The sequence below is a fragment of the Chlorocebus sabaeus genome, chromosome 11, assembly GCF_047675955.1.
Source record: "Chlorocebus sabaeus isolate Y175 chromosome 11, mChlSab1.0.hap1, whole genome shotgun sequence".
In the NCBI taxonomy this organism is placed as follows: domain Eukaryota; kingdom Metazoa; phylum Chordata; class Mammalia; order Primates; family Cercopithecidae; genus Chlorocebus; species Chlorocebus sabaeus.
Window position 1 is genome coordinate 114,115,484 of NC_132914.1, and position 26,053 is coordinate 114,141,536.

At 42.3% G+C, this 26,053-nt stretch overlaps 1 protein-coding gene across 3 annotated transcripts in view; it reads left to right on the top strand.

Moving 5' to 3' along the window:
• The window catches only part of FBXW8 (F-box and WD repeat domain containing 8), a 111,820-nt gene that overhangs the window by 38,837 nt on the left and 46,930 nt on the right, over positions 1-26,053 (top strand). For all 3 annotated transcript variants that reach the window (XM_008004857.3, XM_008004858.3, XM_008004859.3), the window contains one exon: positions 8,474-8,631. In XM_008004857.3, the coding sequence (XP_008003048.1) occupies positions 8,474-8,631 (158 nt within the window). The remainder of the gene's footprint in view (positions 1-8,473; positions 8,632-26,053) is intronic.

A 26,053-nucleotide genomic window follows, 5' to 3' on the forward strand; every position in this document is an offset into this window, starting at 1 on the left:
TGAGGTTTTTTTCATTACTCCTAAATATTTTTTCCCCTGATTTCTGCCTTTTTAGCCTGCAGTTCCTGCCTGTACTAGAAGGAGCAGGACTGTGTATCCATGTTTCTCCTCTGCCAAGTGTGGTTGGAAGGAGAACTGTATCATTTGTTGCAAAATATTAGCGCTCTTCTTTCCCTAAAAACACTCAGTTGTCCCATTTTTGCTTCATTCCTTTTGAGGCAAGTGTGCCCAAGTAGATGCAAAACAAAACTGCCTATACCTCTCTAGCAACCAGCTGATCTCTGGCTGCTGCTTCAGCTGCCAGACTTGACCTGATTCAAATATGTTTTTATTTTTCTGAGCCCCATTCATCCAACCTGCTGTCAGAGTGAGAGGGTTTCCGGTTCTTTGGAGACAGAAAGCAAAATTTGGAGCTTCTAATTTATATATGGAAAAATTGGTGTCTGAATCTTTGGTTGGTTCAGTTTGCCTGTTGGCCCTTCAGTGGAATTTTATCATTGTTTTACATTTAAGAAGTATTGGAAAATATCATTTTAGACAGGCAAGGCACAGTGGCTCATGTCTGTACTGCCAGCACTTTAGGAGGCCAAAGTGGGTGGATCACTTAGGGTCAGGAGTTTGAGACCATCCTGGCCAACATGGTGAAACCCTATCTCTACTAAAAATACAAAAATTAGCTGGGCATGGTTGCACGTGCCTGTAGTCCCAGCTACTCGGGAGGCTGAGGCAGGAGAATCGCTAGAACCCAGGAGGCAGAGGTTGCAGTGAGTCGAGGTCATGCCGCTGCCCCCCAGCCTGGGCAATAGAGTGAGACTCCATCTCCAAAAAATAAACAAAGTCATTTAAGGTAACTTGAAATACCTTGCTTTTAGCCATGTTGTCCTCTGCCTTTTCCAGTAATTACAAATGTACCTGTTATTGGCTGGGCACAGTGGCATACCTATAATCCCAGCACCTGGGGAACCCAAAGGCAGGTGGATCACTTGAGGTCAGGAGTTCGAGACCAGCCTGGCCAACATGGCAAAACCCCTTCTCTACCAAGACTACAAAAATTAGCCAGGCATGGTGGCACACACCTGCAATCTCAGCTACTTGGGTGGCTGAGGTCCAAGAATCACTTGAACCCGGGAGGTGGAGGTTGCAGTGAGCCAAGATCGTGCCACTGCACTCCAGCTTGGTGACAGCGAGACTGTCTCAAAAAAAATTTGTTTTAAAAAGGACCTTTTTATCAACTGTATACCATGCCAAAATATGAATAGTAGCTTTAATGTGAATATATACATATTTGCCCTGAATTTAAAAATATTTTCTATTCAGAAACTGAAGCCCTCAAGGATGTTGTTTCCAACACTCTCTTAGTTTTATATGAATGTGTAAAAAAATAAATACTGCCTGTGGATTACTTTGAGGCTATTGAGATAACAGATGCTTTGTAAATAACATAGGTAGAAGGTTGTGTGAGATAAATGTTGCCCATATATACTTACTAAGGACATGCTTTCCATCTTTCTCCTTTTTTAAAAAAACTTTTTCCCCTAACAGTTTTCCTTTAAACCTTGTTTTGTATAGATTTTCTGCTGCTGCTTATTGTGACATTGGACTATTCCCCATAAGGAATTCGATCATTACCCGTTAGGGACCTCTTTTTAAAAATACTTTTAAATTTATTTTCTGCTGTGAGGTATACATGCTCTTCTGGTAAATAAGTCTGAGGTAAGATATTGATAAGTGACTAGAGAAGAGCATTACATTTATTATATCTTTAATGAAGGAGCTCCAGAATATCCTTAATAAATACTGGTGAACTCATGACTGCATTTATCCATCTCTGGTTCTCCGAGGAATAATGGGAAGGGCCACAGCTACAATAACTCTGCATAATCATCATTGACTCTGACTCTATTGATTGTGATTAACCAAGATGTATGGAAAACAGTTTTAAGTGTGTAGTGCATGTGTATCATAAGGTCCATTAAGACGTTCATTATTTTTCAATTGATGCGTCTTAAGCCCCACTTGATGTTTGTTGTAGTGCATTTCCACAGAAGGACTCTGCACTGTGGGATTGAGTTCATTTTGTTAATTGCATAATACAACCCTGTCATGTTTCATAGAAAATAGTAAATACTCTTGCTTTTGTTGATTGGTATTCTTTGGTATTACTGAAGAAAATATGGAGCAAGTGAATAGTTCTTGAAACCTTTACATGTTAAGGGCATGAATGTTTCTTGAAATGTGGACACTGCCGTTTTAGGAGCCCCTGCCTGATTGCTCAGTAGGCTTTAAACCACTTCCATCTTCTGGGTTTAAGTCAACAGATTCATTCATTCTGTCAACACCCACTAAGCATGGATGAATACCACACACAACCCCCTTGGTCATGGGGAGTTTATAGGCTGGTAAGGGATCCAGTTGCTGGTGTTTACAGAGCACTGTGGGAGGTGTTAGGGTTGGGGAGGAGCATGGTGCCATGACATGCTAGGGAGAGGCACCTCGTACAGGCTCAGCATCAGGCTAGCTTCCTCCTGGGAAATGACTTTCAACCTGAACCCGGAAGGATGACTAGGACTTGGCCAGGTGGAGTTTTCTTTGGGGCAGAGATGCTGCCCTCCTCACTCCCCAGCCAGTAGCGATCATGAATAACCCATTACTGCGTTTGTTTTTCTGGTAAGCTGGATGAAACACAGCTTCAGAATCCTTCTCAACACAGAGCTCTAGGCAGCCACTACCACATATTGGATTTGACACACAAATGAAACCATTTGCTATTCCTGGCCTGAAGCCTCATAACAGGGCCCCTCTTGGCTGCTCTGGGTGCCTGATCAGAATAGAACTGTGACTTGGTTTGGGAGTGGCTGTTTGTGTATGATCCTGTAGAGAGAGAAGTCTTACTAACGGTTCCGCATGTTCTCCTGCATGCCCTGAGAAGCAGGCCTGGGAGGCACAGGTTGCACCTGCTTAGCCCTCAGTCCTGCTCCCAGCATACTGAGCCTTTTTTGTTGGCTTCTTGCCTTTCAGTTGCAATTTAGTGGTCGAATTGATGGCTTAGGGTCAGGGGCTGTGTCCTGCAAACCTGAGTCACAATATTGAGAACAATAAATTCCTTATATTGCACTTAAATGGGGGTGGTTCTTAAAAGCAGTATTTGTTTAAAGACAGTGTCATCTGAGGAGGCAGAGTGGCTTGTTGGCTAAGCAGTGATTGAGAAAAACCTGGGGCACATTTTGATCCCAGCTGTGCCACTAAAGTGTTTCTTGTGACCCTGGGTAAGTCACTTAACCTTACTTCTCAGCATTCTTAAATCAAAACCACCCCCCAGCTTGCTAGGAAGGGCCTTAAAAATTTTGTTTTTAGCAAAGAAGAGCTGACACATGGAACAAAATAGAAGCGCTGCTGGATACTTATGAAGAAAAAAGGTTGTTTTTAGCTGTACAGTATTTATTCCTTCTTCTTCTAGTCCGTTAGTCCAAATAAGTAATCTGCTTATTGGAAACTTACTAGTTAATGAAAGCTCTTTGGTGGTAAATCGTTTTAAATTGGCAATCCCTTTGGCATACAGAGCTTGAGAGAGGCTCTATTCCCATTCTTTCAACAAGAATCAGCTGTGGTCTCTGACCTATTTATTTAGAGGTAAACGCAACCTTGCCAAGTGTAGGAAAGACTGGGAGAGCACACAGCTTCACTGGGCTGGGGCATATCCTCATTTGGAAAAGACTTCTTTCTTCTTCAGCTTTTCCTTAGTGTTCTTACATCAGCTAGTATATTAGTTGCAGTTGTACTTTGCACAGACACTAATTAGAGAGTCATCAACATTGGGGTCCAAAGGCTTACTGACAATGTAACTGTCATAGTGGCATCTTAATTGGTTGAGTGTAATTGTCATTAGGCAGCGATAAAGACATCTGGAGCTCTGGAGAAAAATCAGCCTTTTTTCCTACCTCCATTCGTTATCTGTTCTTGCTTCTCCTGGCCAATGTTGTTAAGCACTTTTAGATCACATTTAAGGTTTGGTCCAGGTCCCTCTGCCCCAACCTGTGTTTTAGCCTACCAAAGATGTCTGTTTCCTTAGCACAAGTTCATTAGCATGGAGGCTGCCTCCCATGCTATTGTGGCTTTCACTTAGGTTAGATTTGAGAGCCCGCTGCTGAGTCATAACGCAGTACCTGCTGCAGTAGGATGTTTAGCCTCAGTTCCTCAATACAGGAGACGTAGAGCCTTTTATATTTTACCTCCTGAGTCATTTTGCAGCAAAACATTTTTGTTACTATCATACCTTTTGGTCATGGAGAATGAAGCTAATTTAAATAGATATATGGAAAATTTCTAGCTTATCCCCTGTTTTATAGTTTTCAGTCAGTTTGGAAATAAGTGGAAGCAGTCTAATGCACATCAGTGTGTGCATTCTGCGTGTTTCACTAATCATTACCACTGGAAAGTGGGAAGTGGAAATAAAAAGATACCCCTCAAGCCAGTCAGGTTGTTACCTGCGGACACCCCCTTTCAGTCACCATTTATTTATGATTAGCTCTGTGTGAGGCACTGTGATGGAGGCTATGGCACTGCGGTAGGGCCTTCTTGAAGACTTTACAGTCAAGTTGAGGAGACGACCAATGCATATGGACTGTAGTAGTAAAAGCAGTTTCTTCAGATAAAGGGCATAGTAGTTGAGTCAGAAAGCTTCAGGCTTCATGGAGGAAGGGAGGGCCTGTAGTAGACCTTGAGGGTTTGGTAGGATTGGGCTGAGTTGGTGGTTCTCAATCTTGGCTGTATATTGAAAACATTGATACCTGGTTCTATCCCCGGACGGTCAGATTTATTTGGTCCGGGAGGCTGGAGTGCAGTGGCACAATCTTGGCTCACTGCAACCTCCACCTCCCAGTTCAAGTGATTCTTCTGCCTCAGCCTCCCAAGTAGCTGGGATTACAGGCATGCACCACCACACCCAGCTAATTTTTGCATTTTTCGTAGAGATGAGGTTTCACCATGTTGGCCATGCTGGTCTCGAACTCTTGACCTCAGGTGATCTGCCCACACCCCCCGCCCACTCAAAGTGCTGGGATTACAGGCATGAGCCACCATGCCTGGCCTGTATCTGGACTTTTTAAAGCATTCCAGGCAATTTTAATGTGCAGCCCAGGTTGGACCCCACTGAGCTGGGAGATGAGGAGGTGAAGAACTGCAGGAAGGTGGGGCAGGGAATCAGTTCAGAGGCAAGAACATTTGAGAGCCTCTCTGGAGGCTGGCTTGTGTGAAGGGAGAGTAGAAGATGAGGCTGGGGAGAGGGGTAGAAGCTAGTTTGTGGAGTTTTTTCAGTAGGTCTCATAATTAAAATTTAATTCAATAAGGTGTTAAGATGTAAGACCTTATAGAGGGTTCTCTGGGTATATGGCAAGCACTGTTCTAGTCTGACTGTTGTAGTCATTGCATGCACAGCTATGAACAAAACCTAGGCCCTGAGCTCAGAAGCTTCAAGCTGGTAGGGAGATGAACAGTGAGATGATCACAGACACCCACAACTGCCATGAGGGAGACATCCAGGCTGCCATCAAGGTAGATCGTAGTGCAGTGTAGTGTGGCACGTGAGGGAGAAAGGAAGTGGTTCCAGAAGAAAGATTCGTGCAGTCAGGTGTTTTGAAGGGCTTGGCTTGTGGGGGAAGACTGAATGAAAGAAGCTCGGAATCAGGGAGCCTGTAGTAGTCGGGTGTGAATGTGAGGTGTTGGGGGATTTGGACCAGGGTGGCCTCTCTGGGAATGAGCAGAACAGAACAAGCTTGGCACCTGAGTATATATAGTGGTGTGGGTGGTGGGCTACAGCGATGTTGAAGGAGCCCCTCTCCTTCCGTACCGGTGACCTGGGACTGATGATCCCATTGATAAAAATAAGGAATTCAGACACCGGCTAGTTTGGCCATGAGCTGAAGCATTTGATTTTAGACGTATAGAGTCACAGTGTGAGTGGACCAACCTCCTCTGTGGGAGAAATGCTTGCCCAGGAGCCCCTCAGATATGAATAGAGTGCTGCTATCTGTGGGATTCCTGCCCTCCTTCTCTTCTCTTTCCCTGAGTAAGGAGCGGGCTCAACAGTTTCTGTTTCACAGCTCACTATTGTCTGGTTCAGCAGCTAAAGCACTTTTTTCCAAGCTTTGTTGTTTTGCTGTCATTTTGGCTCAGTACTCTTTGTGTTCAGGGAGCTGGGAGGCTGGAGCTGAGGCCACCTAAACCGTCTTTCCTCTCCACCCTTGCCTCCCCACTGTGTCCCCTGTGGGAGCACCACCGAAAACAGTGTGCAGACTGCTGGTGTGGTGTGACACATGGTTAGCAGGAAGCAGAAGGACAGAGACTGGTAGGAAGGAAATACAGTTTCCTAGTTTATGTACTTCTTTTTCTCAGCGTGCCTTACTTTTCTGATCTGAATTCCCTTTATCTTTCTTTCACTTACCATCTCTGTATTTCCAAAAGGCGTTGTCATCCTTCTTATCTTTCCTGAATTGGCTGGTTCCTGTTACATAGAATTTAACCATAGGAATCTAGTCCCACAGTTTACACGTTCAAACATGTCTCATCTGTTGTGTCTCTGTAGCTAAGCAAGTGGCCTTACACCAGCAAATGGCCTGAGTTGTTCTCAGGGTATCACACTGAGCCCGGTATTTTGAGGGCAGTGAGGTCCAGGGTATGTGTTCTGGTGTAGGGTTCCTCATTCAGAAGGGTGAGCTGACCGCTGCCTGGAGAGCCTGGGGGCCAGTGGCCCTGCTTTGGCTGGGGTGATCTCAGTATCTGCCCTTGCTTGCACATTGCTGGGCTTAAGGACATTCATCTTGTGTTTCTGCTTACTGGAGGATCAGTGGTCAACCCAGAGGCACAGCAGGCCAGGTTCAGAAAGCATGTCTCTCCCGTTTGGCTCTTTATCCTACATGTGCACTCTCTGGGTGCCACGCTACAGGTAGACAGCCAAGTTCTCCAACCAAGGAATTGGAGTGACAGAATGGCCTTTGAACTGTGCAATATTTGTATTTACTGTAGATTAAGAATTTGGGTGCAGTACTACTAGTAAACAAAGCACTCCTGAATCACAGTACTTCTCTATAAGAAATTCCACCTGAGGCCAGTGGTGGCTCACACCTGTAATCCCAGCATTTTTGGAGGCCAAGGTGGGTGGATCACTTGAGGCCAAGAGTTCCAGACCAGCTGGGGGCAAAGCCCCATCTCTACTAAAGACTGAAAAAACAAACTGGCCGGACATGGTGGTGCATGCCTGTAATCCCAGCTACTCGGGAGGCTGAAGCAGAAGAATTGCTTGAACCTGAAAGACAGAGGTCTTGCAGTGAGCCGAAATTGTGCCACTGCACTCTAGCCTGGGTGACAGAGTGAGACCCTGTCTCAAAAAAACAAACAAAAGAAAACAAAAACCAAGAAATTCCAGGTTGATCTTCTGTAGCTACTTCACTAATGTGTCACATCACAGATTTCAGTGACTCAGTGAATCTCAGAGGTTATCGCATCAACTCGGCAAAGAAACCCTGCAGGAACTACGGCTAGGGCCTCAGGAAGACTGTGAAACCCCTTAAATCATTGGCCTATCTTTGTGATTGTGTGGTTCTATCATGAGGCCCTTAAAGGCATTTCTCACCCCTTTTCCCCCATAACACTGAGTTGCTTTGCAAGTGGAATAAAACCCTCCGCAGCAGACATAAGCAACATAGCTTAAATACCTTGGTGACGGGCAGCACCCCACTTTATTTTCTGGCCATTCTATCATCCTGGGGGCCTCGTGTCTGAGTAGGTTCAGCCTGGCCCTGGCTTTGATGGAGGGAGTCATTTGTTGGAGTGGCACTAGTCATAGGAGAGAGTGAGTACTTCTGTTTTCTAAGTGGGCAAAACCAGGGAGTGTCATGCATTCAGCAAGAGCTTTTCATGAGCAGGCAGCATTGTCTGGCTGCTAAAGGCAAGATTTAATTGTTTCAGCAAATCAATTAGTCTTTAGGGACTTTAATCAGTCAAATCTGATGCATGGATGAGGTATTAGAAAGCCTGTGCCTGTAAGACCATTAGTTCTGAGTATCCCTGCAGCATCTCTGTCTGTCTTTCGTATGAGCGAGTGTGTGTTTTTGTGGGTAAATAGTGTGGCTTATACAAATTTCTGCGAGTGATCCCTGCAGTGGGAGAGCTTGTAGGAGCAGATTGTTGTAATAGTGTAAAAGGAAAACCAAGGAGATCTTGCTACCCATGTCTTATTATTGTTTTCTCATTTGAGATTGTCACCATTGTGCTGTGAGAATGTGAAGTGTGTTCACAGCCTTCTGTCATCTAGTTGACATTTTCTCCTGTTGGAGTCACTCATCTAAACAGTGCCGCAGGAGTGGCTCCACACCACCCGATTCTTACTTGTCTGTTGTTGTAAGGCTCTATGCATTTTCCCCACCATAGCCCTGCTCTTCAATCCCTTTTTGGAACCAAGTGTGTCATTCTCTTCCAGATATACATCAGGGGACGTGAGAGTGTGGGACACCCGCACCTGGGACTACGTAGCCCCCTTCCTGGAATCGGAGGACGAGGAGGACGAGCCTGGAATGCAGCCAAATGTCTCCTTTGTGAGGATAAACAGCTCGCTGGCAGTAGCAGCTTATGAGGATGGTAAGTAACCACAACCCTCCTCCCTATTAAGGAAAAAAAAAGCTTTACAAAAATTAAGCAGCTGTGGCCGGCTCCCCCCTGTAATCCCTCCATACGTACACATGGGCACACACACATGTTCACACACACACACTCACTTTTGCCTTTATGTGAAGAAGTTGGCCAACAATCGTCAATGCATTAGTAGGCATTGGAACACAGCACCCATTAAAACTGGTGTTTAATTCCTACTGGAACTGTCAGGCTGGGCGCTAGTGCCAGACACAGGGCTGGCCAAAGCATCTTAAGCAAATAACTTGTTTGATGTAAAATATTAAATATACTTGGCCTACTTTTCCTTTAGCCTCTGCTCAGCCCAAAGGGAATAGCAAAAAGGGGATAGACATAGATCATCTCTTGACAAATACGGATACAGAAAAATAAAAGTCAGTGCCTACCTTTTCCTGGCACTTAATATACCATACAAGATAATTGATAATAATATGTTTTCTCTTTGACATTGGTAGAATTCTTTTTGAACATGAACAACTATGGATTTTTGGAACTAGGTGGGAATAGTCTAAAGTTAGCTTTACCTATGTAAAGAAACTCTTGACAGTGTATAGCTGGCATGGTCATTTCAATGGCCATGATATCCAGTATGCCCACCTCTCATGCTCCTATCCTCTGTTATGTTGTGAAGTGTTGAATCTCCACAAGCTTCATGACCCCACTTGCCCAAAAGTTGGGACCACAACATATTTCAGAATGTTAAGTGTTCATGTCATGGCACCACTGCAAATCTTCAGAGTCATTGCGACATTAGCAGTTGGCTCAGAGGGACAAAACTAAAATGGCTAATGGGGAATTTTATACCCATGTGCTGTTTAAAAATAAAAATTAGGGCTGAGATCTTACATATATATACCTATACATATTTGAGACAGGGTCTCACTTTTTTGCCCTGGCTAGAGTGCAGTGGCACTATCTCAGCTCACTGCATCCTTGACCCCCCGAGATCCAGCGATCCTCCCACCTCAGCCTCCTGAGTAGTTGGGACTACAGGCACATGCCACCATGCCCAGCTAATTTTTTCTATTTTTTTTTTTTGAGATGGAGTTTCACCAAGTTGCCCAGACTGGTCTTGAACTCCTGAGCTCAAGCTGTCCACCTGCTTCAGCCTCCCAAAGTGCTAGCATTATAGGCATAAGCCACTGCACCTGGCCTTGAAAATATATAATTACTTTAGCAATGTGATGTTGGTTTGATGTTAGTAGACACTATTGATGGATTTCCTTTAGAGCCTATAGAAATTCAGCTAAGCTATTTCTGTGGTGTAATTAATATTTCATATGTTTATTGAGACCCTGGATAGATACCATAAGAACAGCTTAAACGTGTTTGCTACTTTCCAAATTATCAATGAGTTTTTTTTCCAAAATACCTATGCAAAGGTTGCAATACTTTTAAGTTAGAATCATACAGTTTTAGGATCATGTGATAGCCATCTCCTACCATTCACACACATGAATGTGCACACACATACTCTTCTACAGATGGGGAAACGGAGGTACAAAAACCTACTTCAGCTAGGTAGGTGAAGTCAGCAGTGAATCCAGATCTGTGATTGTGCCTCCAGGGCCGTGCTGCGGTGATCATGCTGTTTATGGAATCCTGAACATAAAGACTCTTGTAGAAATGTACGCCCAATTGATTTGCAGCCCATGTCTCACATCTCGTGAGCTTGAAAATACAGCTTGAGGTCGTGTGCAGGGGTGCTGCTGCTGGTTTTATATTGTTAGAATTGTCTTCATTTCCCTTGTCCCCTATTGTGGCACAGAAATATTGGGAAACAATGTAGGCATGATAAAGAATCTACCTTTTTTTTTTTTTTTTTGAGACAGGGTTTTGCTGTGCCACCCAGGCTGGAGTGCAATGGCAACATCTTGGCTCACTACAACTTCTGCCTCCAGGGTTCAAGCGATTCTCCCCTCAGCCTCCCGAGTAGCTGGGATTGCAGGTGCCCACCACAACAACCAACTAATTTTTTTATTTTTACTAGAGACAGGGTTTCACCATGTTGGCCAGGCTAGTAATCTACTTTCTTTGGTAAATGCTTAGCAATTGATTGCCAAAATATATTTTATATTCTTTTTTTTTTTTAAGTCATAGTTAGAATTCAAACAGAGCAAAAATGTATATAAAATGACAGAGAAAAAGTATGCAAAAAGAAGTCGAGGTATTCCTCCCTGTCCCATTTCCAGGCCCTCTCACATTTTACTCATGGAGGGGTCCTGCTGTATATACTTTTATGCACTTTTTTTTTTTTTTTTAAATAACTTAATGGCACATCTTGGTGGTCTTCTGTATTCACACTTACATGGTAAACTTTATTCTTTTTAATGCCTGTGTAGTACTGCATTATGTGGCTGTACCATCATTTATTAGGACCCTCATTGATGCACATTTGAATTGTTCATTTTTGTTACTGAAAACAGTGCTGCAAGCAATATGCTTGAATGAGTGCCAAGATGGACTTGTCCAAGGGTGGCTGTGGGGTGAGGTGCAGTGATTGCTAGGTCGGAGGCTATGGCTGCTTTAGGCTTTGATAACTATTGCCAAATTGCCAACCAAAAAGGTTTCACCAGTTTTTAGACTCACCAAAAGTATGTGAGACTGACTGACAGGTGAAAATGGCATTTTATCATTTTTGTTTGCCTTTCTTTAATCACAGGTGGACATCTTTTCTTTGTGTGTTTTAGCTGTTTCTATTTCTTCCTCTGCAAATAGTTTGTTCCTGTCTTTCTTCATTTTGCCTTTGGGTTGTCATCTTTTCTGACTGAAAAGAAAGCTTGGGAAATAATCCTTTGCGATATGTATTTCCGATATTTTTTCAGTATGTCATTTATTCTTTTTTGTTTGTTTCGAGACAGAGTCTGACTTTGTTATCCAGACTGGAGTGCAGTGGTGCAATCTCGACTCACTGCAACCTCTGTCTCCTGGGTTCAGGTGTTCTCCGGCCCTCAGCCTCCCGAGTAGCTGGGATTACAGGCGCCTGCCACCACGCCCAGCTAATTTTTATATTTTTAGTAGAGACGGGCTTTCACCGTGTTGGTTAGGCTGGTCTTGAACTCCTGACCTCAAGTGATCTGCCTGCCTTGGCCCCCACAAAGTGTTGGGATTACAGGCGTGAGCCACTGCACCTGGCCTGTGATTTATTCTTTAATGGACTTGTTTTCTAGAAAGTACTTGGTGTGTGTGAATGATTTTAATTTTTTAATCTATAAGTGAGTGGGTTTTATTTTGTAATTTAATGTGTTTGATTACTACATTTTCAGGGTTCAAAGATCAAACAATATAAAGTTATGTATTGAGAAATCTTGCTGCCACCCACTTTTGTCTGCTCCATTCATAAGTAATCATATTTTTTACTTTCTTATATATCCTTGTATTTTAGTATTACAAGTACAAGCAAATATGAGTGTGTATATTCTTATTGCCCCCTTTTCAAAAAACAAAAGACAGCATACTATTTATATGATTCCACATCTTGACTTTTTTCTCTAAATAGCATATCTTAAAAGGCAGTCCATGTCTGTGTAGAGAGAGTACCCCGTTTGCATGCCTGAATGGTCATTCCATTGTGTATAAGCACTTTGGTTTATTGGAGGACAGTTGTGTTGTGTTTGCCATTACAGTGGTGTAGTGAAAAACCTTTTAAAGATGACCTTTCACGCAAGCACAAGGAGGATTGTTTTCTGGGTTACAGGGTAAATGCAAATGGAGTTTTACTATTTTATGCTCTCACCAGCAAGCCATGAGAGTGTGCCTGTTTCCTCACAGTTTTGCCAACAAAGTATGTTTCCAACTACTGGGTAGAAATTTTTGAGAAGAAATGGTCATCAAGTGTAGTTTTAACTTACATTTCTCTTAGTGTGAGAAAGGTTAAATTTAAGAAAAAAATGTGTACCTGCTACTTGTAGTTCTTTCTTTTTCTTCTGTTACTGTTACGGCTTATTTTTTATATTTTTATCTTGACAACTTCGTCTTGGATTAGTATGCAGTATGGTTCCAAGTACATCTTTTTTCCAGCATAGCCCATTTCTACCTAACTGGTTTGAGGCACTGCCTTTATAAGCTTTTAGCTATGAAATTCACTTTGTATCTGGGTCTGTTTCTGAACTTTGTGCTCTATTTCAGTTGGTCTGTCTGGCAGCTTACATTTACATCAAGCTTGTCAGTCTCGTCCTTTGGGGTTTCACGTCATGGTTGGGAAGATGATTACTCAATGCCTGGGTAAAATCTACAGTGCTTCCAAGGCTGCAGTGTTTCCATTGAAGTCTTTGATTCGTTTCAAGTTCATTTTGGTATTAAGGGCTCTTGCTTTTTTAGAGCCCTTGTGTTTCCCTGCTCCCCTCTCATGCTGAGCTTGTTTTATTGGTCTGATTCGGGTTGTTACTGTTTCTGTGATAAACAACAAGTTCTATTCTTTTCCGCAGACCTCAGGTGGTGTCGTCTTTGGTCCCCCTTCAGTTTAATAGATCGACACTATGGTATTTACACCAATGTATTCATGAATAGCTACTTCTGGGCAAAGACAGATTCAAATAATCAAACCCACATTTTTATATTGCTTCTTTCCAGGAGCAGCTAACTGGCACTTCTTAGGCAGAAACATGACAAAAAAGGAAATTTACCTTGTGGGGTCTGCTGTCTAAAATTTGTGACATGGAAAAGAAGAATAAGATAATAAAATGAGTTAATGAACTTCAGTTCTCTGATTGTGCCAAAGTGAGGCTCTGTAGCCATTGAAACACCCTTGCTGGTCTATACGCACATTCTCAGTGGAGGGAATCGTATCCAGAGGGGGAGATGGAACCTGCTTTGGGGAAAGGGAGTCATCCCTGCATCCCTTTTAGCCCCTTTGCCCCGTAGGAACACTGTACACGCACCTGGGGTGTAGAGATTTGGCAAGGTGATCCACAGTTGTGATTTTTTGAATTCCAACCCACTGGCCTCATATTTCTTCTGCCTTGTTTCCGATTGTCAGCACTGGCCATCCTCCAGTTTGATTTTACCACTAATTGTGTTGCACGTTACCATACCGAAATGAATCAAATCAAAATGCTTTTCCTGGAGCATTAGATAAAGCAGGCGAAGGTTCTGAGTAATGAGCAGATGCTGCTAATGCAGGGACGGCGGAGACCTTGCCAGGACTCCATCTGCTCCGTGCTTGCCTGCCTTTGGCCTCATGCCACAGCATTAGGGAATGGCAGTGTGCTCGAAACCCACTCCCTGGTCACAGAGTTTGTCTTGAAAGCTCACTCTTTGGTGAGAAATGAGATTACACACTTCCTAGGTGCAAAGAAGTTTTTATTTGTCCCCCTCAGTGGAGAGAGGAGAGACACGATCTGGTGCATATTAGCATGAGGAAGCCTGGATGGGACAGCCAGCAGTCCTCTTTATACAGTGCCATCAAGCACAGCAAAGTGGCTTATCCACCTCCACAGCGCTCCCAGTGCAATTGTCTGAATACACACATGCTCCATTGTCCGGCACTGTGGCTGCCCGGCACTGTGTCTGCCCGGGACTGTGGCTGTCCGGGACTGTGGCTGCCCGGGACTGTGGCTGTTCAGGGCCGAGGTGACTATGATTTCTCATTTACTGACATATCAACAATGGACGGGGAGTGGGGGGGTTCTCCCCAAGCTGCTTTTTAGCGGTGAGCAGTAGGACCATGTTTTAGTTAGATGACTGTGGAGACTAGGTGCTTCTAAAGTTTTATTAAGATTTTATTTTTAGTAAAAAATAGTTCTTCAGTCGTTTTGCTTGTATCTTTTGTTTGTATGTTGATGATGACATTTGGATGTGATAGCATGGCCTTTGAATGCAGTATACAACTACCCCCCGGCCCCCAACATTGAAGTTTTAGAAGTGGATTCTTAACATGTTAAAGCATTGCTTGGGAGAAGGCTAAGGCAATTGACTGGATTGTGGAGAACTTGATTTTTTTCAAGGCCTTTCTTTTCCAATCAGTCTTGTCCTAAAAGTTTCAATAATCAGTTCTTGCCTGGTACCTTTGCCTACTCACCCTTTAGGTCCAGTCTTCATATTCGGACACTTTGCAAACAAAACAGAATGAGACAATTTTCTAACAAAAAACAAAAAAACATACCATGTATATTCCTTGTAAAAGATAGGGTATGTTTATAAACGTAAACTTTTTTTTAACACTAGGAATGCTCACATTTTAAACATTCAGAAGGGAATTAAAACATTTAGGCTACGTGTGGTGGATCAGGCTTGTAATCCCAGTGCTGTGGGAGGATCTCTTGAGCCCAGGAGTTGAGACCAGCCTGGGCAACATAGTGAGCCTCCGTCTCTACAAAAAATGAACTAGCTGGGCATGGTGGGGTGCACCTGTGGTCCCAGCTACTTGGCGGACTGAGTTGAGAGGATCACTTGACCCCTGGAAGTTGAGGCTGCGGTGAGCCATGATTGCTCTGCTGCATTTCAGCCTGAGCAACAGAGCAAGACCCAGTCAAAAAACAAACAAGCAAACAAAAACAAAGGCAGAAATCTGAACTGAGGGGTTTCGGTGTTGAAGGAATCCTTCTTAGGGCATTGAACTTTAAGTTGGCCTCCACCTGGCACATCTAGGATGTTAAGGTTTGTTTCACAGGCAGGCTGTAGAGACTGTATTAGGGGCTGGACGAGGTTGTTGAATACAAATGCTCTTTGGAAGCTTTTTCTATTCCTCAGTGACAGGAGCTTGAAATGATACATGCTCTGGGTAGAGTCTGTGTTCTATCTGAATAATGGGGCAGTGGGCCTCACATGAGAGTCCACAGATTGGATTTTGGGTGAGAACTATGAGATCTGTAGAAATTTTTTTTAAATCTGTATTTTTGTTTTTATAGTAATCTTAAAAAATAAAAATAAACTAGATCTTTTGACCCCATGACTGAACTGTGCTGTGGGATCTCAGTACTGGAATTTACACCTTATGTTTGAGGCTGTTGGTACCAAGTGACCACCTGCATGCCCATATTGACCTTGTCATGAATTGTTTTTCACACTAAGGGGTGTCCACAGTTAATTTTTAGGGATCTACAAGCCCTCAAAGTTAAGAAACACTGGAAAGGCACCGTAGTATGCTAGTAGGCACAGACTAATGGATGACCAATTTCTGGGATATCTATGCATTTTTGAAGTTACTAGTGAAAGTAATTTGAAGTATTTTTCTCCTATAGAAAAATATGGCACATTAAATTGTTAAGATTTAGTATTACTCTTTTGGTTTTTTGGAGGTGGTTTTAGTGAAAACTGATTTTTAATAATAGACACTCAGATGCATAAATTCACAGTAGCTGTTCTATTTTATTACAGTTGAGTTACAAACTGAAAGAAGCAATAGTAGCACAAGGTAGCTTTTGGGAGCTAGTTTAGACTTCAGAAATAAATTGCTGAAGTTCTTAAGTGTACCTAATGACAACTGAGCATGAATTTATTTGCTTTCTCGAGGAAGATAAATAGAATTTTAAGTGAGAGAATGTAACTTCCCTTTCACTGTGTGCAGTTTTGGTTGTGGCGTTTATTTCATTCTGAACCCCAGGGCTTGATCAAACTAGAAGTGAGTATATTTGTGGAATGAATATATTTTTGTTTGAAAAGCAAAATGCATCTGCTTGCTTGCCTTTTCATTCAAAAAGCCATTAAACGGGCTCAAGTGGAGTAGAAAGGTGGTCTGGGGCCAGGGACAGTGTGAGAGGGAAGCTGAGCGAGGCAGTGGGCTGGGAGCTTGGCAGCATACAGGGAGACTGAGCAGGTAAGTATGTTAAGGCTCATGGGAGTCAGTTCTCTCATGCTTGGAGAAGGAAGGCTCAGGTATGGAAAGGGGATGGCCAGAATGAATCCTGTAGGGCTAGATTGGAATAGGAGGCATCAGTGTGGAATTTATGGTGTTAAATATAGATAGAGAAGTAAACAGAGATGTACATGTATGTTGTACATATATACGTTTATGTGTGTCCTGGCTTTGTTTGCTGAGAAGGTGTAAGAGCAGCAGCAGTCCAGTAGCAGTGAGGACAACTTGTGTCCAGCTCTTGAAAATATAACTTTCTACTAAAAGGAACCAGGGATGCTTGGAGAAATGGTGGACTCCAGGGATGGGGCAGTAAAATCACACAGTAAGCCTGGACCATCTGATTGCACTGAAGTGAAGAAGTGCTTGAAGAATGATGATGACATGTCACAAGGACACATAAGTGAGCTTGAAGATGTTCCCAATGGCCAAATCTGGGACAACTGGAGTATCAAAATCAATGTTGATAACAACAGGTTACAACCCATTGAATAAAATAGGAATATATGAGTATACCGTGATAAAAATTAACAGATCAATAAATAAAAAGAGAGGAGAGAAAAATTTCCTTACAGTAGAATGTCAACTAATAAATGCAGAAAGCGTGATGGGATTAGAAAATTACAAATTGGCAACCATCATGGTAATAACTGATTCAGACCAAAAAAAATCAATTGAGGCTAAAACCAGAGTGTAAGAATGAGATGAGGGATGGGGTCTTACATGGTCTCAAAAAATCTCCCCACAAAACACTTACTAATTAAAAGGGAGAAAAAGGTAACTCTGCAGTCAAGAAATCTAACAGGTACCATCTTAATAAAGTGGTCAAATTTAACATCATCAGTAATGATAGAATTGATATCCTGTGCCACGTGACAAGATGCAGTGAGAAAAACATAGAATCACTTCTGTGATATTATTCCAGCCAAAAGTGCACAGCCCCATCTAATCAAGAGAAAAGACCGCACAAGCCCAAATTGAGGGACATTCCACAAAATGACTAGCCTGTCCTCTTTAGCACTGTCAAGATTATGAAACTCAGGGAAGGTCTTAAGAACTATTCCAGGTAGAAAGAGAAGAGAGACATGACAACCGAGCGCAGTGTGTCATCCTGGCTTGGGTCGTTTTTCTACAAAGAATGTTACTGGGACAATTGACAATGGGATCTGACAGTGAGTACATAGAAGTTCTTGCAGCTTTTCTGTAATTTTGGAAGTTTCAAAATAAAAAGATAAAAAATAACATGTTCTTGAGAAAGATGAAGTAACAGGAACTGGATTTATCTTTCTGCCTTAACTAGAAAACTGGACAAAATATATTAAACCATGGTTTCTAGACATGGGAAAATAAGTAGCCACACCTGTGATCTCTTGGAGGAGAACAAACATGGTGGCCCCACAGTTACACCAGCTCGCCAGCCGGAAACAACTCCAGATAGGGAGTGGGGACCTAAACAGGGTCTGGTGGCCTCCCTGACTTGAGGAGGCCCCAGTGAGGGCTCAGGGAAGCCAAGGTGGATAGAAGTTGTGGGCCAGAGTGTTGGAGAAGAGGGAGCTCCCAGAGGGAGAACCCCAGAGATTGGCTGAGGATTCCCTCGAGTCTTTGGCTGAGTCCTACTCTGCACATGTGTAAGAGGAAATACCTGAACCAGGGAAAGAACTACCTGAAAGGAGAAGGCACAACAATTCTTGGAGCTCACATGAGGCTAAGAATAGTTTGTACTTCCCCGAGAGTAGAAAGACCTCATAATTCATGGGTTGTTGAGTGGAATCCTCAGAAGGGTGCCATGTTTTAGTAATGGGGCTAAGTCAGCCCTAGACTAAAAGCCGCTCAGGATCCCCTAACAAAAAAGTTGGAAAGCAAGCCTCAAAAGGATCCAGCCAATTCTGAGTGTCTTAATTTTGCATCAGAGTAAACTTCCATACTATTTTGTAGAATACAACAAAAGCTAGCAACCAGCAATGTAAAATTCACTATGTCTGTCATCCAATAAAAATGAAGCATGGCTGAGGCAGAAGGATCACTTGAGCCTGGGAGGTCAAGGCTCTAGTGAGCCATGACCATGTCATTGCACTCCAGCTTGGGTGACAGAGTGACACCTGCCTCCAAGAAAAAGAATAGATTGTGCTACCCTGGTAACATTAAGCACAGCTAGTGCCCAGATTTTGATTTCTAAATGTTCTTCTATAAAAAGAACAAGGGCTAGGGCAGATAAATACAAGATGAATCTGGAACATTTTATGGGACCCGAAAGTAAGGATGTTTATAATAAATAAAAAGATGAGAGTAGGGCATCTGTAGGACAGTGGAACTAAATTGGAGCTCCTGAGAGCTAAAGGAAGGACAACTTGAACAACAAAACATGATGATAGTAATGGATTATAACCTATGGATAAATACCCATGAGTCCATATATTGGTATCAACAAATAATTGAATAAATAAAGGAGAAGAGACAGCTCTTCCTTACAGTAGTATTTCAATTGCTATATGGGAAGGGATGATGAAAATAGAAAGCCACCATTTGGCAAGCACCATAATCATAATTGTTGTAGGCAAGAATCACCAGTGGATGTTAAAATCAATGTGATGAATGTCTCCGTTTGGGCTGTTATAACAAAACACTATAAATTGGGTGACTTATAAACAATAGAAGTGTATTTCTGACAGTTCTGGAGGCTGGGAAGTCCAAGGTCAGGTCACTGGCAGATTCTACGTCTGGCGAGAGCCCTTCCTCCCAAGCGGTGCCTTCTTTCACATGGTGGAAGGGGCAAAGGAGCTCTCAGGCTCTGTCCTCATGACCTCATCACATCCCAAAGGCCTCATTTCCTGGTACCATCACTTAGGGGGTTAGGATTTTAACACTGAAATGGTGGTGGGGGGACACAGCATTCAGATGACGGCAGTGAGTAACAGGACATTTCCATGGTGTGAAATCATCACTCCGTAAGAGAAAAATGGTAACTTTACAGTAGAGAAAACTGGCGGATACCACCTTAACCAAGTGATGATAGTTAACATGACCAGTAATGAAACTTTGATATTATGTACCTCCTGATACATAATACACTGGAAAGGCACAACACTCCTTCTGATTTTAAACATGAGGAAACAGCAGACAATTGAGAGGCCTACAAAATAAATGAACAGTACTTTTCAAAAGTGTCAGGGTCATGAAGGACAAGGAATGACTGAGTAATTGCCCCAGATTGGAGTCGATGAAGGAGACATGGCAGCTAAATGCTATGTGGAATTCTGGATTGGATCCTGGACCAGAAAAAATATGCTGCTAAGAGGACAGGTGAAATGCAAATAAAATCTGTAGATTAAATATGTTGCATCAGTGTTAATTTCCTGGCTTCCATCATTCTGCTATGGTTATGTAATAGGTTAACATTTGGGAAAGCTGGATGAAGCTATACTGGAACTGTTTGCATAATTTTTATAACATTTTTGTAAGTCTGAAATTATTTCAAAATCAAAAAAGACATCAAATTACAGTATTAAATAAGATTGGATTTTTCCCATAGCAATTTAATGCCATTTAAAAACAATGTTACATGATTCCTTAGAAAAGAATGTGCTTGCCCTTTTTCTGCTGTCTGACTGACTTGGAGGCCTGACATTAGATGGTACCCCTGTGTTGTTTTGGTGGTGGTTATATAATCAGGGATCCTCAGCATTTCTTTTTTCTATATCTTGCTGTTTGTCTTCGAGCTATTCCCTGCAACCTCCCCTTTTCTTAAAAAAAAAAAAAAAAAGCATGATGATGAGTATCTAGTCTTTGGTATTTTGTTTCCAAAGGATCCTTTTTTTTTTTTTTCCAAAACAGAGTCTCACTCTCTTGCCCAGCCCGGAGTGTAGTGGTACAATCTCAGCTCACTGCAACCTCCGCCTCCCAGGTTCAATCGATTCTCCTGCCTCAACCTCCTGAGTAGCTGGGATTACAGGCATGCACCAACCACCAAACCGGCTAATTTTTTTTTGTTGTTTGGTGTTTTTATTAGAGATGGCGTTTCACCATGTTGGCCAGGCTGGTCTCAAACTCCTAGCCTCAAGTGATCTGCCCCCACCCAGCCTCCCAAAGAATACTTTTTAAAGAATAGTGTAGCCATTTTATTTTAAAATATCAACATTTACAAACATGCCAGAAGTTAACGTTTCTGCCACTACTTACAACTTATGACAAAAAAAAATTTTATCGGTTTCATACATAAAATGGGAAAAGAAGGCCTTGTTTTTCAAAATCATTTCAGGAGGTAATCAAAAGATCTGAAGAGCACTGGTCTGGAAGGCAGGTGGCCATGTGAGTCTCTGTCTCTATTGGGCTGTTGTGGTCCACGTGATCCACGTGATCCACTCTGTGGGCATGGGGGAGAGGGAGACCCAAGAGCCCCATCCCAGACATCAGGGGCCTTGTGGCAAAACCATCTCTTTGTTGGGGAGATTTGCACTGGCCTCTGAAGGCCCAAGTGAGATGTTAGACTGGCTGTGGTTTCTGTCTTCTGATTCTTGTTTGGCGTTAAGTAACTCAGAACCGACTGTAGTTTCACCATAATCTAAATCTTTATGTAAACTTTTTTCCCTGCTTTTTATTTGAGCCATTTATTACTTTCCTTGAAAGGAAATTAATTGATAGTATAATTTAAATATTTTTTTTGAGGATTTGGAATGAGATTTCTAAAGGCTGCAAAATGTCATCACTGGAATTTTCACCGTAGATCTGAGAAGACACTTAGTCTGTAGTGTGGCTGTTGAAAACGTTTGTAAAACACAGATTAAGGTATTTTTACTTTTGTTAGTGATAGCCTTTCAAATGGTTATTCTTTAAAAATTCTTTTATTGTGAAAAATTCAAAATATACAAAAATGGAACGAACAGCATGATGCACCCCCATGTACCCATCACTCAGCTTCAACAGTCATCAATTTTTTAAAAATCTACTACCACCCAGTCCACTGATTCCCCACTCCCCTCCCTAGAGGCATCTACTACCACCAGTGTCTGCTGATCTCTTCCAGATAGAGTCTATATTATGTTATATTGGTTATAGAGAAAATTGGCCTCAGTCTGAGTCTGCGCACACAGTGATGTCTCTTTCACATTACCTGCCCTCTAGAACTTTCCCTTGTAGAAGCTGGTCCTAATTCTTTGCCTTCTCCATCAATCTGTTTTTCCTTTGATGCTAACTGGAAATTCTTCTATCTAGTCACATTGCCATAGTCCTAACATACACTATGTGCCTCCTTTTCAGTCTGCTGTCTCGTCATTTTTCATTCTTCTTTTTCAAGTGTTCTTTCTGCTTTGAATTTGAGAGCTACTAAATATATTCAATCTTACTTCCTCTTCTCTTGACTCAGTTTCTACTTTGGTGATCTCGCTGCTTTGTTTATGCCCTAACCAGTCGCCGCCTCCACAAGCCTATTCAGATTCTTTTACTTGTCAATCTAAAATGCAGCTTCCAGAATGTTTTCTGTTTATTGTCTGCTTTAGGCAACAGAGCTGCAGAGCTGTGGTCAGCGGGAATGCAGGATGGCGTGCCACAGTAGCTGCAGTAACAAGAAACTTCAGCTTTTTCCTTTGTCATGACCCTCGTGGTTTAGCTGTTCTTTGTGACCCTTGTCTACACTGATACTAATCTCCCACCGGCACCTCTTCCATGAAGAGCAAAAACTTCTTTTGTCCTGTCCGACTTTGTGCTAGCTTTATGTCTCTGGCCTGATTTCAGAGTGGCGATGTGTGGATTTAATGAACAAAGGGGTACGTGTTAAGTAAGTGCTATGGATATATTTAAAATTTTTGTCAAAATGCCTTTTCCTTTGTTGCAGAATTTCTTCTGACTCCTGCTTAATTTCTGATAGGCAAGTGTCTATTTACATGGTGGAAACTGAGATTGCCAGCTGTCTATAAATAGTCAACTTCATTCAGTATCTCTGAACACAGTTAATTGATCCTGTCTATTTAACGATCATGAAGTTGACACCAAGCTTCAGGTGTTTATTGTGCAAGCTCAAGAGGATGGGAGCTCGTGGCTGAAATAATTTCTAATCAAGAAACCACTAAAGACCACAAGACCAGCTCTGTAGTTCCAGAAGGAACTAGTCTATGGCCTTCAAAACTGTTAACCTGTTTTAAATTTTGTGGTGCATGGAAAAGATCAAAGGGGAGGGAGGATTATACCAATTGTGTTTTTTTCCAAAACCAGTTCAGCAGTTATTTACCTTTCAGGCAATTAACATAATTACCATTATGCTAAAAAGTAATTTTGGAAAGTTCTGCCCTGAGCTCTTACGACTCCACCGGGACAGTTTTAGTTGGGACTTATCTTTTTGATGGAAGCTTAATTGCAATTTTGGCTTTGTGCACACAAACAGAAGCAGCTAATTGTTTAGGCAAATAGCAGATTAATTTAAATATGCATCCCTAATAAAACAAAAATGGTATCCATTATGGTCCTTGTTCCCATGACGAAGAATATAAATATTCTGTGCAAGTACCATTAGACGGAGGTCTTAAGGATTGTCGACATTATTTCACAGTGGTAGCACTTTCCAGATATCGAGTAATCTTTACAAAAGCTAACATAAATCAGTTTAAACTCATTTAGATCCCATTTCCACTATGTGCAGTTTCATTACCACACTCTGGCTGGCCTCCTTAGGGAGGTGGGAGGGGCCTGCTGCAAACTGGCATGGGTGCCCATCCACAGCTGCTGAGCAGGCTTTATGTCTCCTCGAAAGACTGGCCATCGTTACTCATGTCATCGTTAATGGCTGTTCCTAGTCTAGGCTGAGCTCAGAGTTCCTTCAGCCTGGCTGCTGCTTGTCAAGGTGGAGGGTCCTGAGCCCAGGGAGCAGGTGGGACTGCCAGGCCCTGCCCCTTCTCCTTTATTAGGCCAGTGGCCCTCACTTGTCTTCTGGATGTTTCAAGAGACCCAGTTTGTTCTTTTGTCTGCATCCTTTTCCTGTTTGTTATGAGTGAAACAGTGTTGTTGCGATCCCAGCACTACTCAGAATTAATCATCTTTTATCCAGCTACTGAGGTTTGGTCAGGAAGGAAGAAAAACACTTGCTCTTTCTGTTTCTCTAGGGGCAAAATGGGGGCTATACACTCCGGCCTTCAGGATGATGCCTGGTGCAGGGAATGGCAAAAAAAAAAAAAAAAAAAGACTTGCTGCTTATGCCACTGCTAAGAAACCAAGTAGAACCTCCCTTTGTGTTTGCTGAGACTATTTCTCTTGTTTTACCTTGGCCTACTGTGCAAGAGAGATGTTGTAGAGACCTTTGCTGGGATGGGCGGGGTGTGTCTCCTTGCCCTGAGGTCCCTCCCCAGGCCCTTGCCAGGTGGGCATGTTCATAGTATTTGAGTTAGTCTTTTGGCCTCAGCTAATTGGATGAGGGATGGGGCGTCAGTCCTGGGGGAAGCTGATTCATGGACTGGGATGGGCTGGCTGGGACTCAGACTTTGTTGCATGCTTGGAGTCGAAGACCTCCTGGAATGGGGACACCACCCTTTCTCCATGTACCCAGGGATGAGAGAAAGCTGGTTTCCGAAGAGAAGAATGAAATAGAATTGCAGAGAGAAGCAGAGATAAGATCTGTGGTGCACACAAGTTGTATACACTACCTTGGTTCTGCATGTCTTCCTGGTTCCTGCTTCTGATCCCTTATCACCTCCAGCTGTACTTCCTGCCCTTGGGCTCCATGAGATAGCCTCATAACAGTTTCCTTTTGTGTTTAAGCCAATTTCAGTGGGTTTCGTACAACCAAATGTTTCGATGTTGAAACATATGACAAGCATTCAGCAAACCTTTATTGATGTATAGCCACATCCAGCACTCTGAATTCCCTACCGTAGGGTGTAGAGAGGGAAAAGGACACAGTCTTGCCACTTCACAAATTCACACAGTGTCAGGAGCCAAATCCATTTCATTGCTAGGTCTGCAGTATGAGAAAACTTGACCTTTCAAATGAATTTACATCAGATAAAAAAAATACCTATTTGAGAAGTGAATTTCCTTGGCTCTGACGGACACTGACTACTTCTTCCTTAGTTACGCAATAAATGTGGACCTGGTTCAAGTTAAAACGTCTAGAAAAGTTTGCTGCTGCTTTTCTGGGGTCTTAAAATAGTGTGACATCATGACCAAAAGTTAAGCTTATTCATTGTTCCATTGTGCTTTGTGTATATCTCTCTGTGATAACTATGTTTTATAATTTAGTTATTAAATATTTGTTTCTCTCCAGTGTGTGTTTTGTGAGAACAGGTATCCTTTCAATTCTTATATATCACTAAAATGTTGGCTCCATCAGTCAGGGACTTTTTTTGTTTTATTTTGTCTTATTCACTGTGATACCCCAGTCCCTAGAATAGTGCCTTGTTACAAAACAGGGAGCTCCGTAACTACCTGTTGAATGTATTACTGCCTTGATTCCTTTTTGGCTAAATGTAGCTGATGATGATCAGCCACACTATTATAGAGCATTCTTATAATTCAGTTATTCACTATTCAAGTCCTTGCAGTTTTGAGATTATAAAAATAGCCATGACATAACTGTAGTAACTGATAAATTGACCATTTATAAAATTACCTTTCACTCAAACACCCCTCCCTGTTAGGTTCTGTATCTATTCCTGCCCACTCTGCCCATATGCTTTTGGGGCAGATATCTAACAATACAGTTCAAAGTGAAATTGCATACCCTGCAGAAGCTGCAGGACTTTGTGATGTTGAAAGTGACAGTGAAAGAACTAGAAGTGGTAATTACATGGATACATAGAAATGGCTTTTTTAATTATTGAAATATCTTTAAAAGATAATTGCCTGCTTATGCAAAAGTAATAACAATGTATGTAAGGTTTACAAGATGTACGAATAAAAAGTTTGTAACGTAGAAATAAAAGTATGACAATAATAGCACAAAGGCTGGAAGGGAAGAAATAGGAGTATGCTGCTGGGAAGTTTTTTTTTTTTTTTAAACTGAGAGTCTCACTGTGTCACCCAGGCTGGAGTGCAGTGGCACGATCTCGGCTCACTGCAACCTCCGCCTCCCAGGTTCAAGCAATTCTCGTGCCTCAGCCTCCTGAGTAGCTGGGATTACGGGTGCCCACCACCATGCCTAGCTATTTTTTGTATTTTTACTAGGGACGGAGTTTCACTTTGTTGGCTAGACTGATCTTGAACTCCTGACCTCAAGTGATCCGCCCACCTCAGCCTCCCAAAGTGCTGCGATTACAGGCATGAGCCACCACACCCAGCCTAAAGTTCTTATGTAACATGTGAAGTGATACAATATTACTTGCAGGTAGACTGTGATAAGTTAAAGACTTCTGTTAAAATCCAAAAACAACCTCTAAAATAACAAAGAGTTTTGGCTAACAAACCAACAAAAGAATTAAAATGGAACAAAACACATTTAGTTATCCCAAATACTCAATCCAAAAAAATAAAAAAGGCAATAAAAGAGGAGAAAAGGGAGCAAAGAACAGATGGGATAAATTTTAAAAATTAGCGAACTGGTAGATTAAACCCAACCTTATCAATAATCACAGTAAATATAAATTATTTAAACGCCCCAAT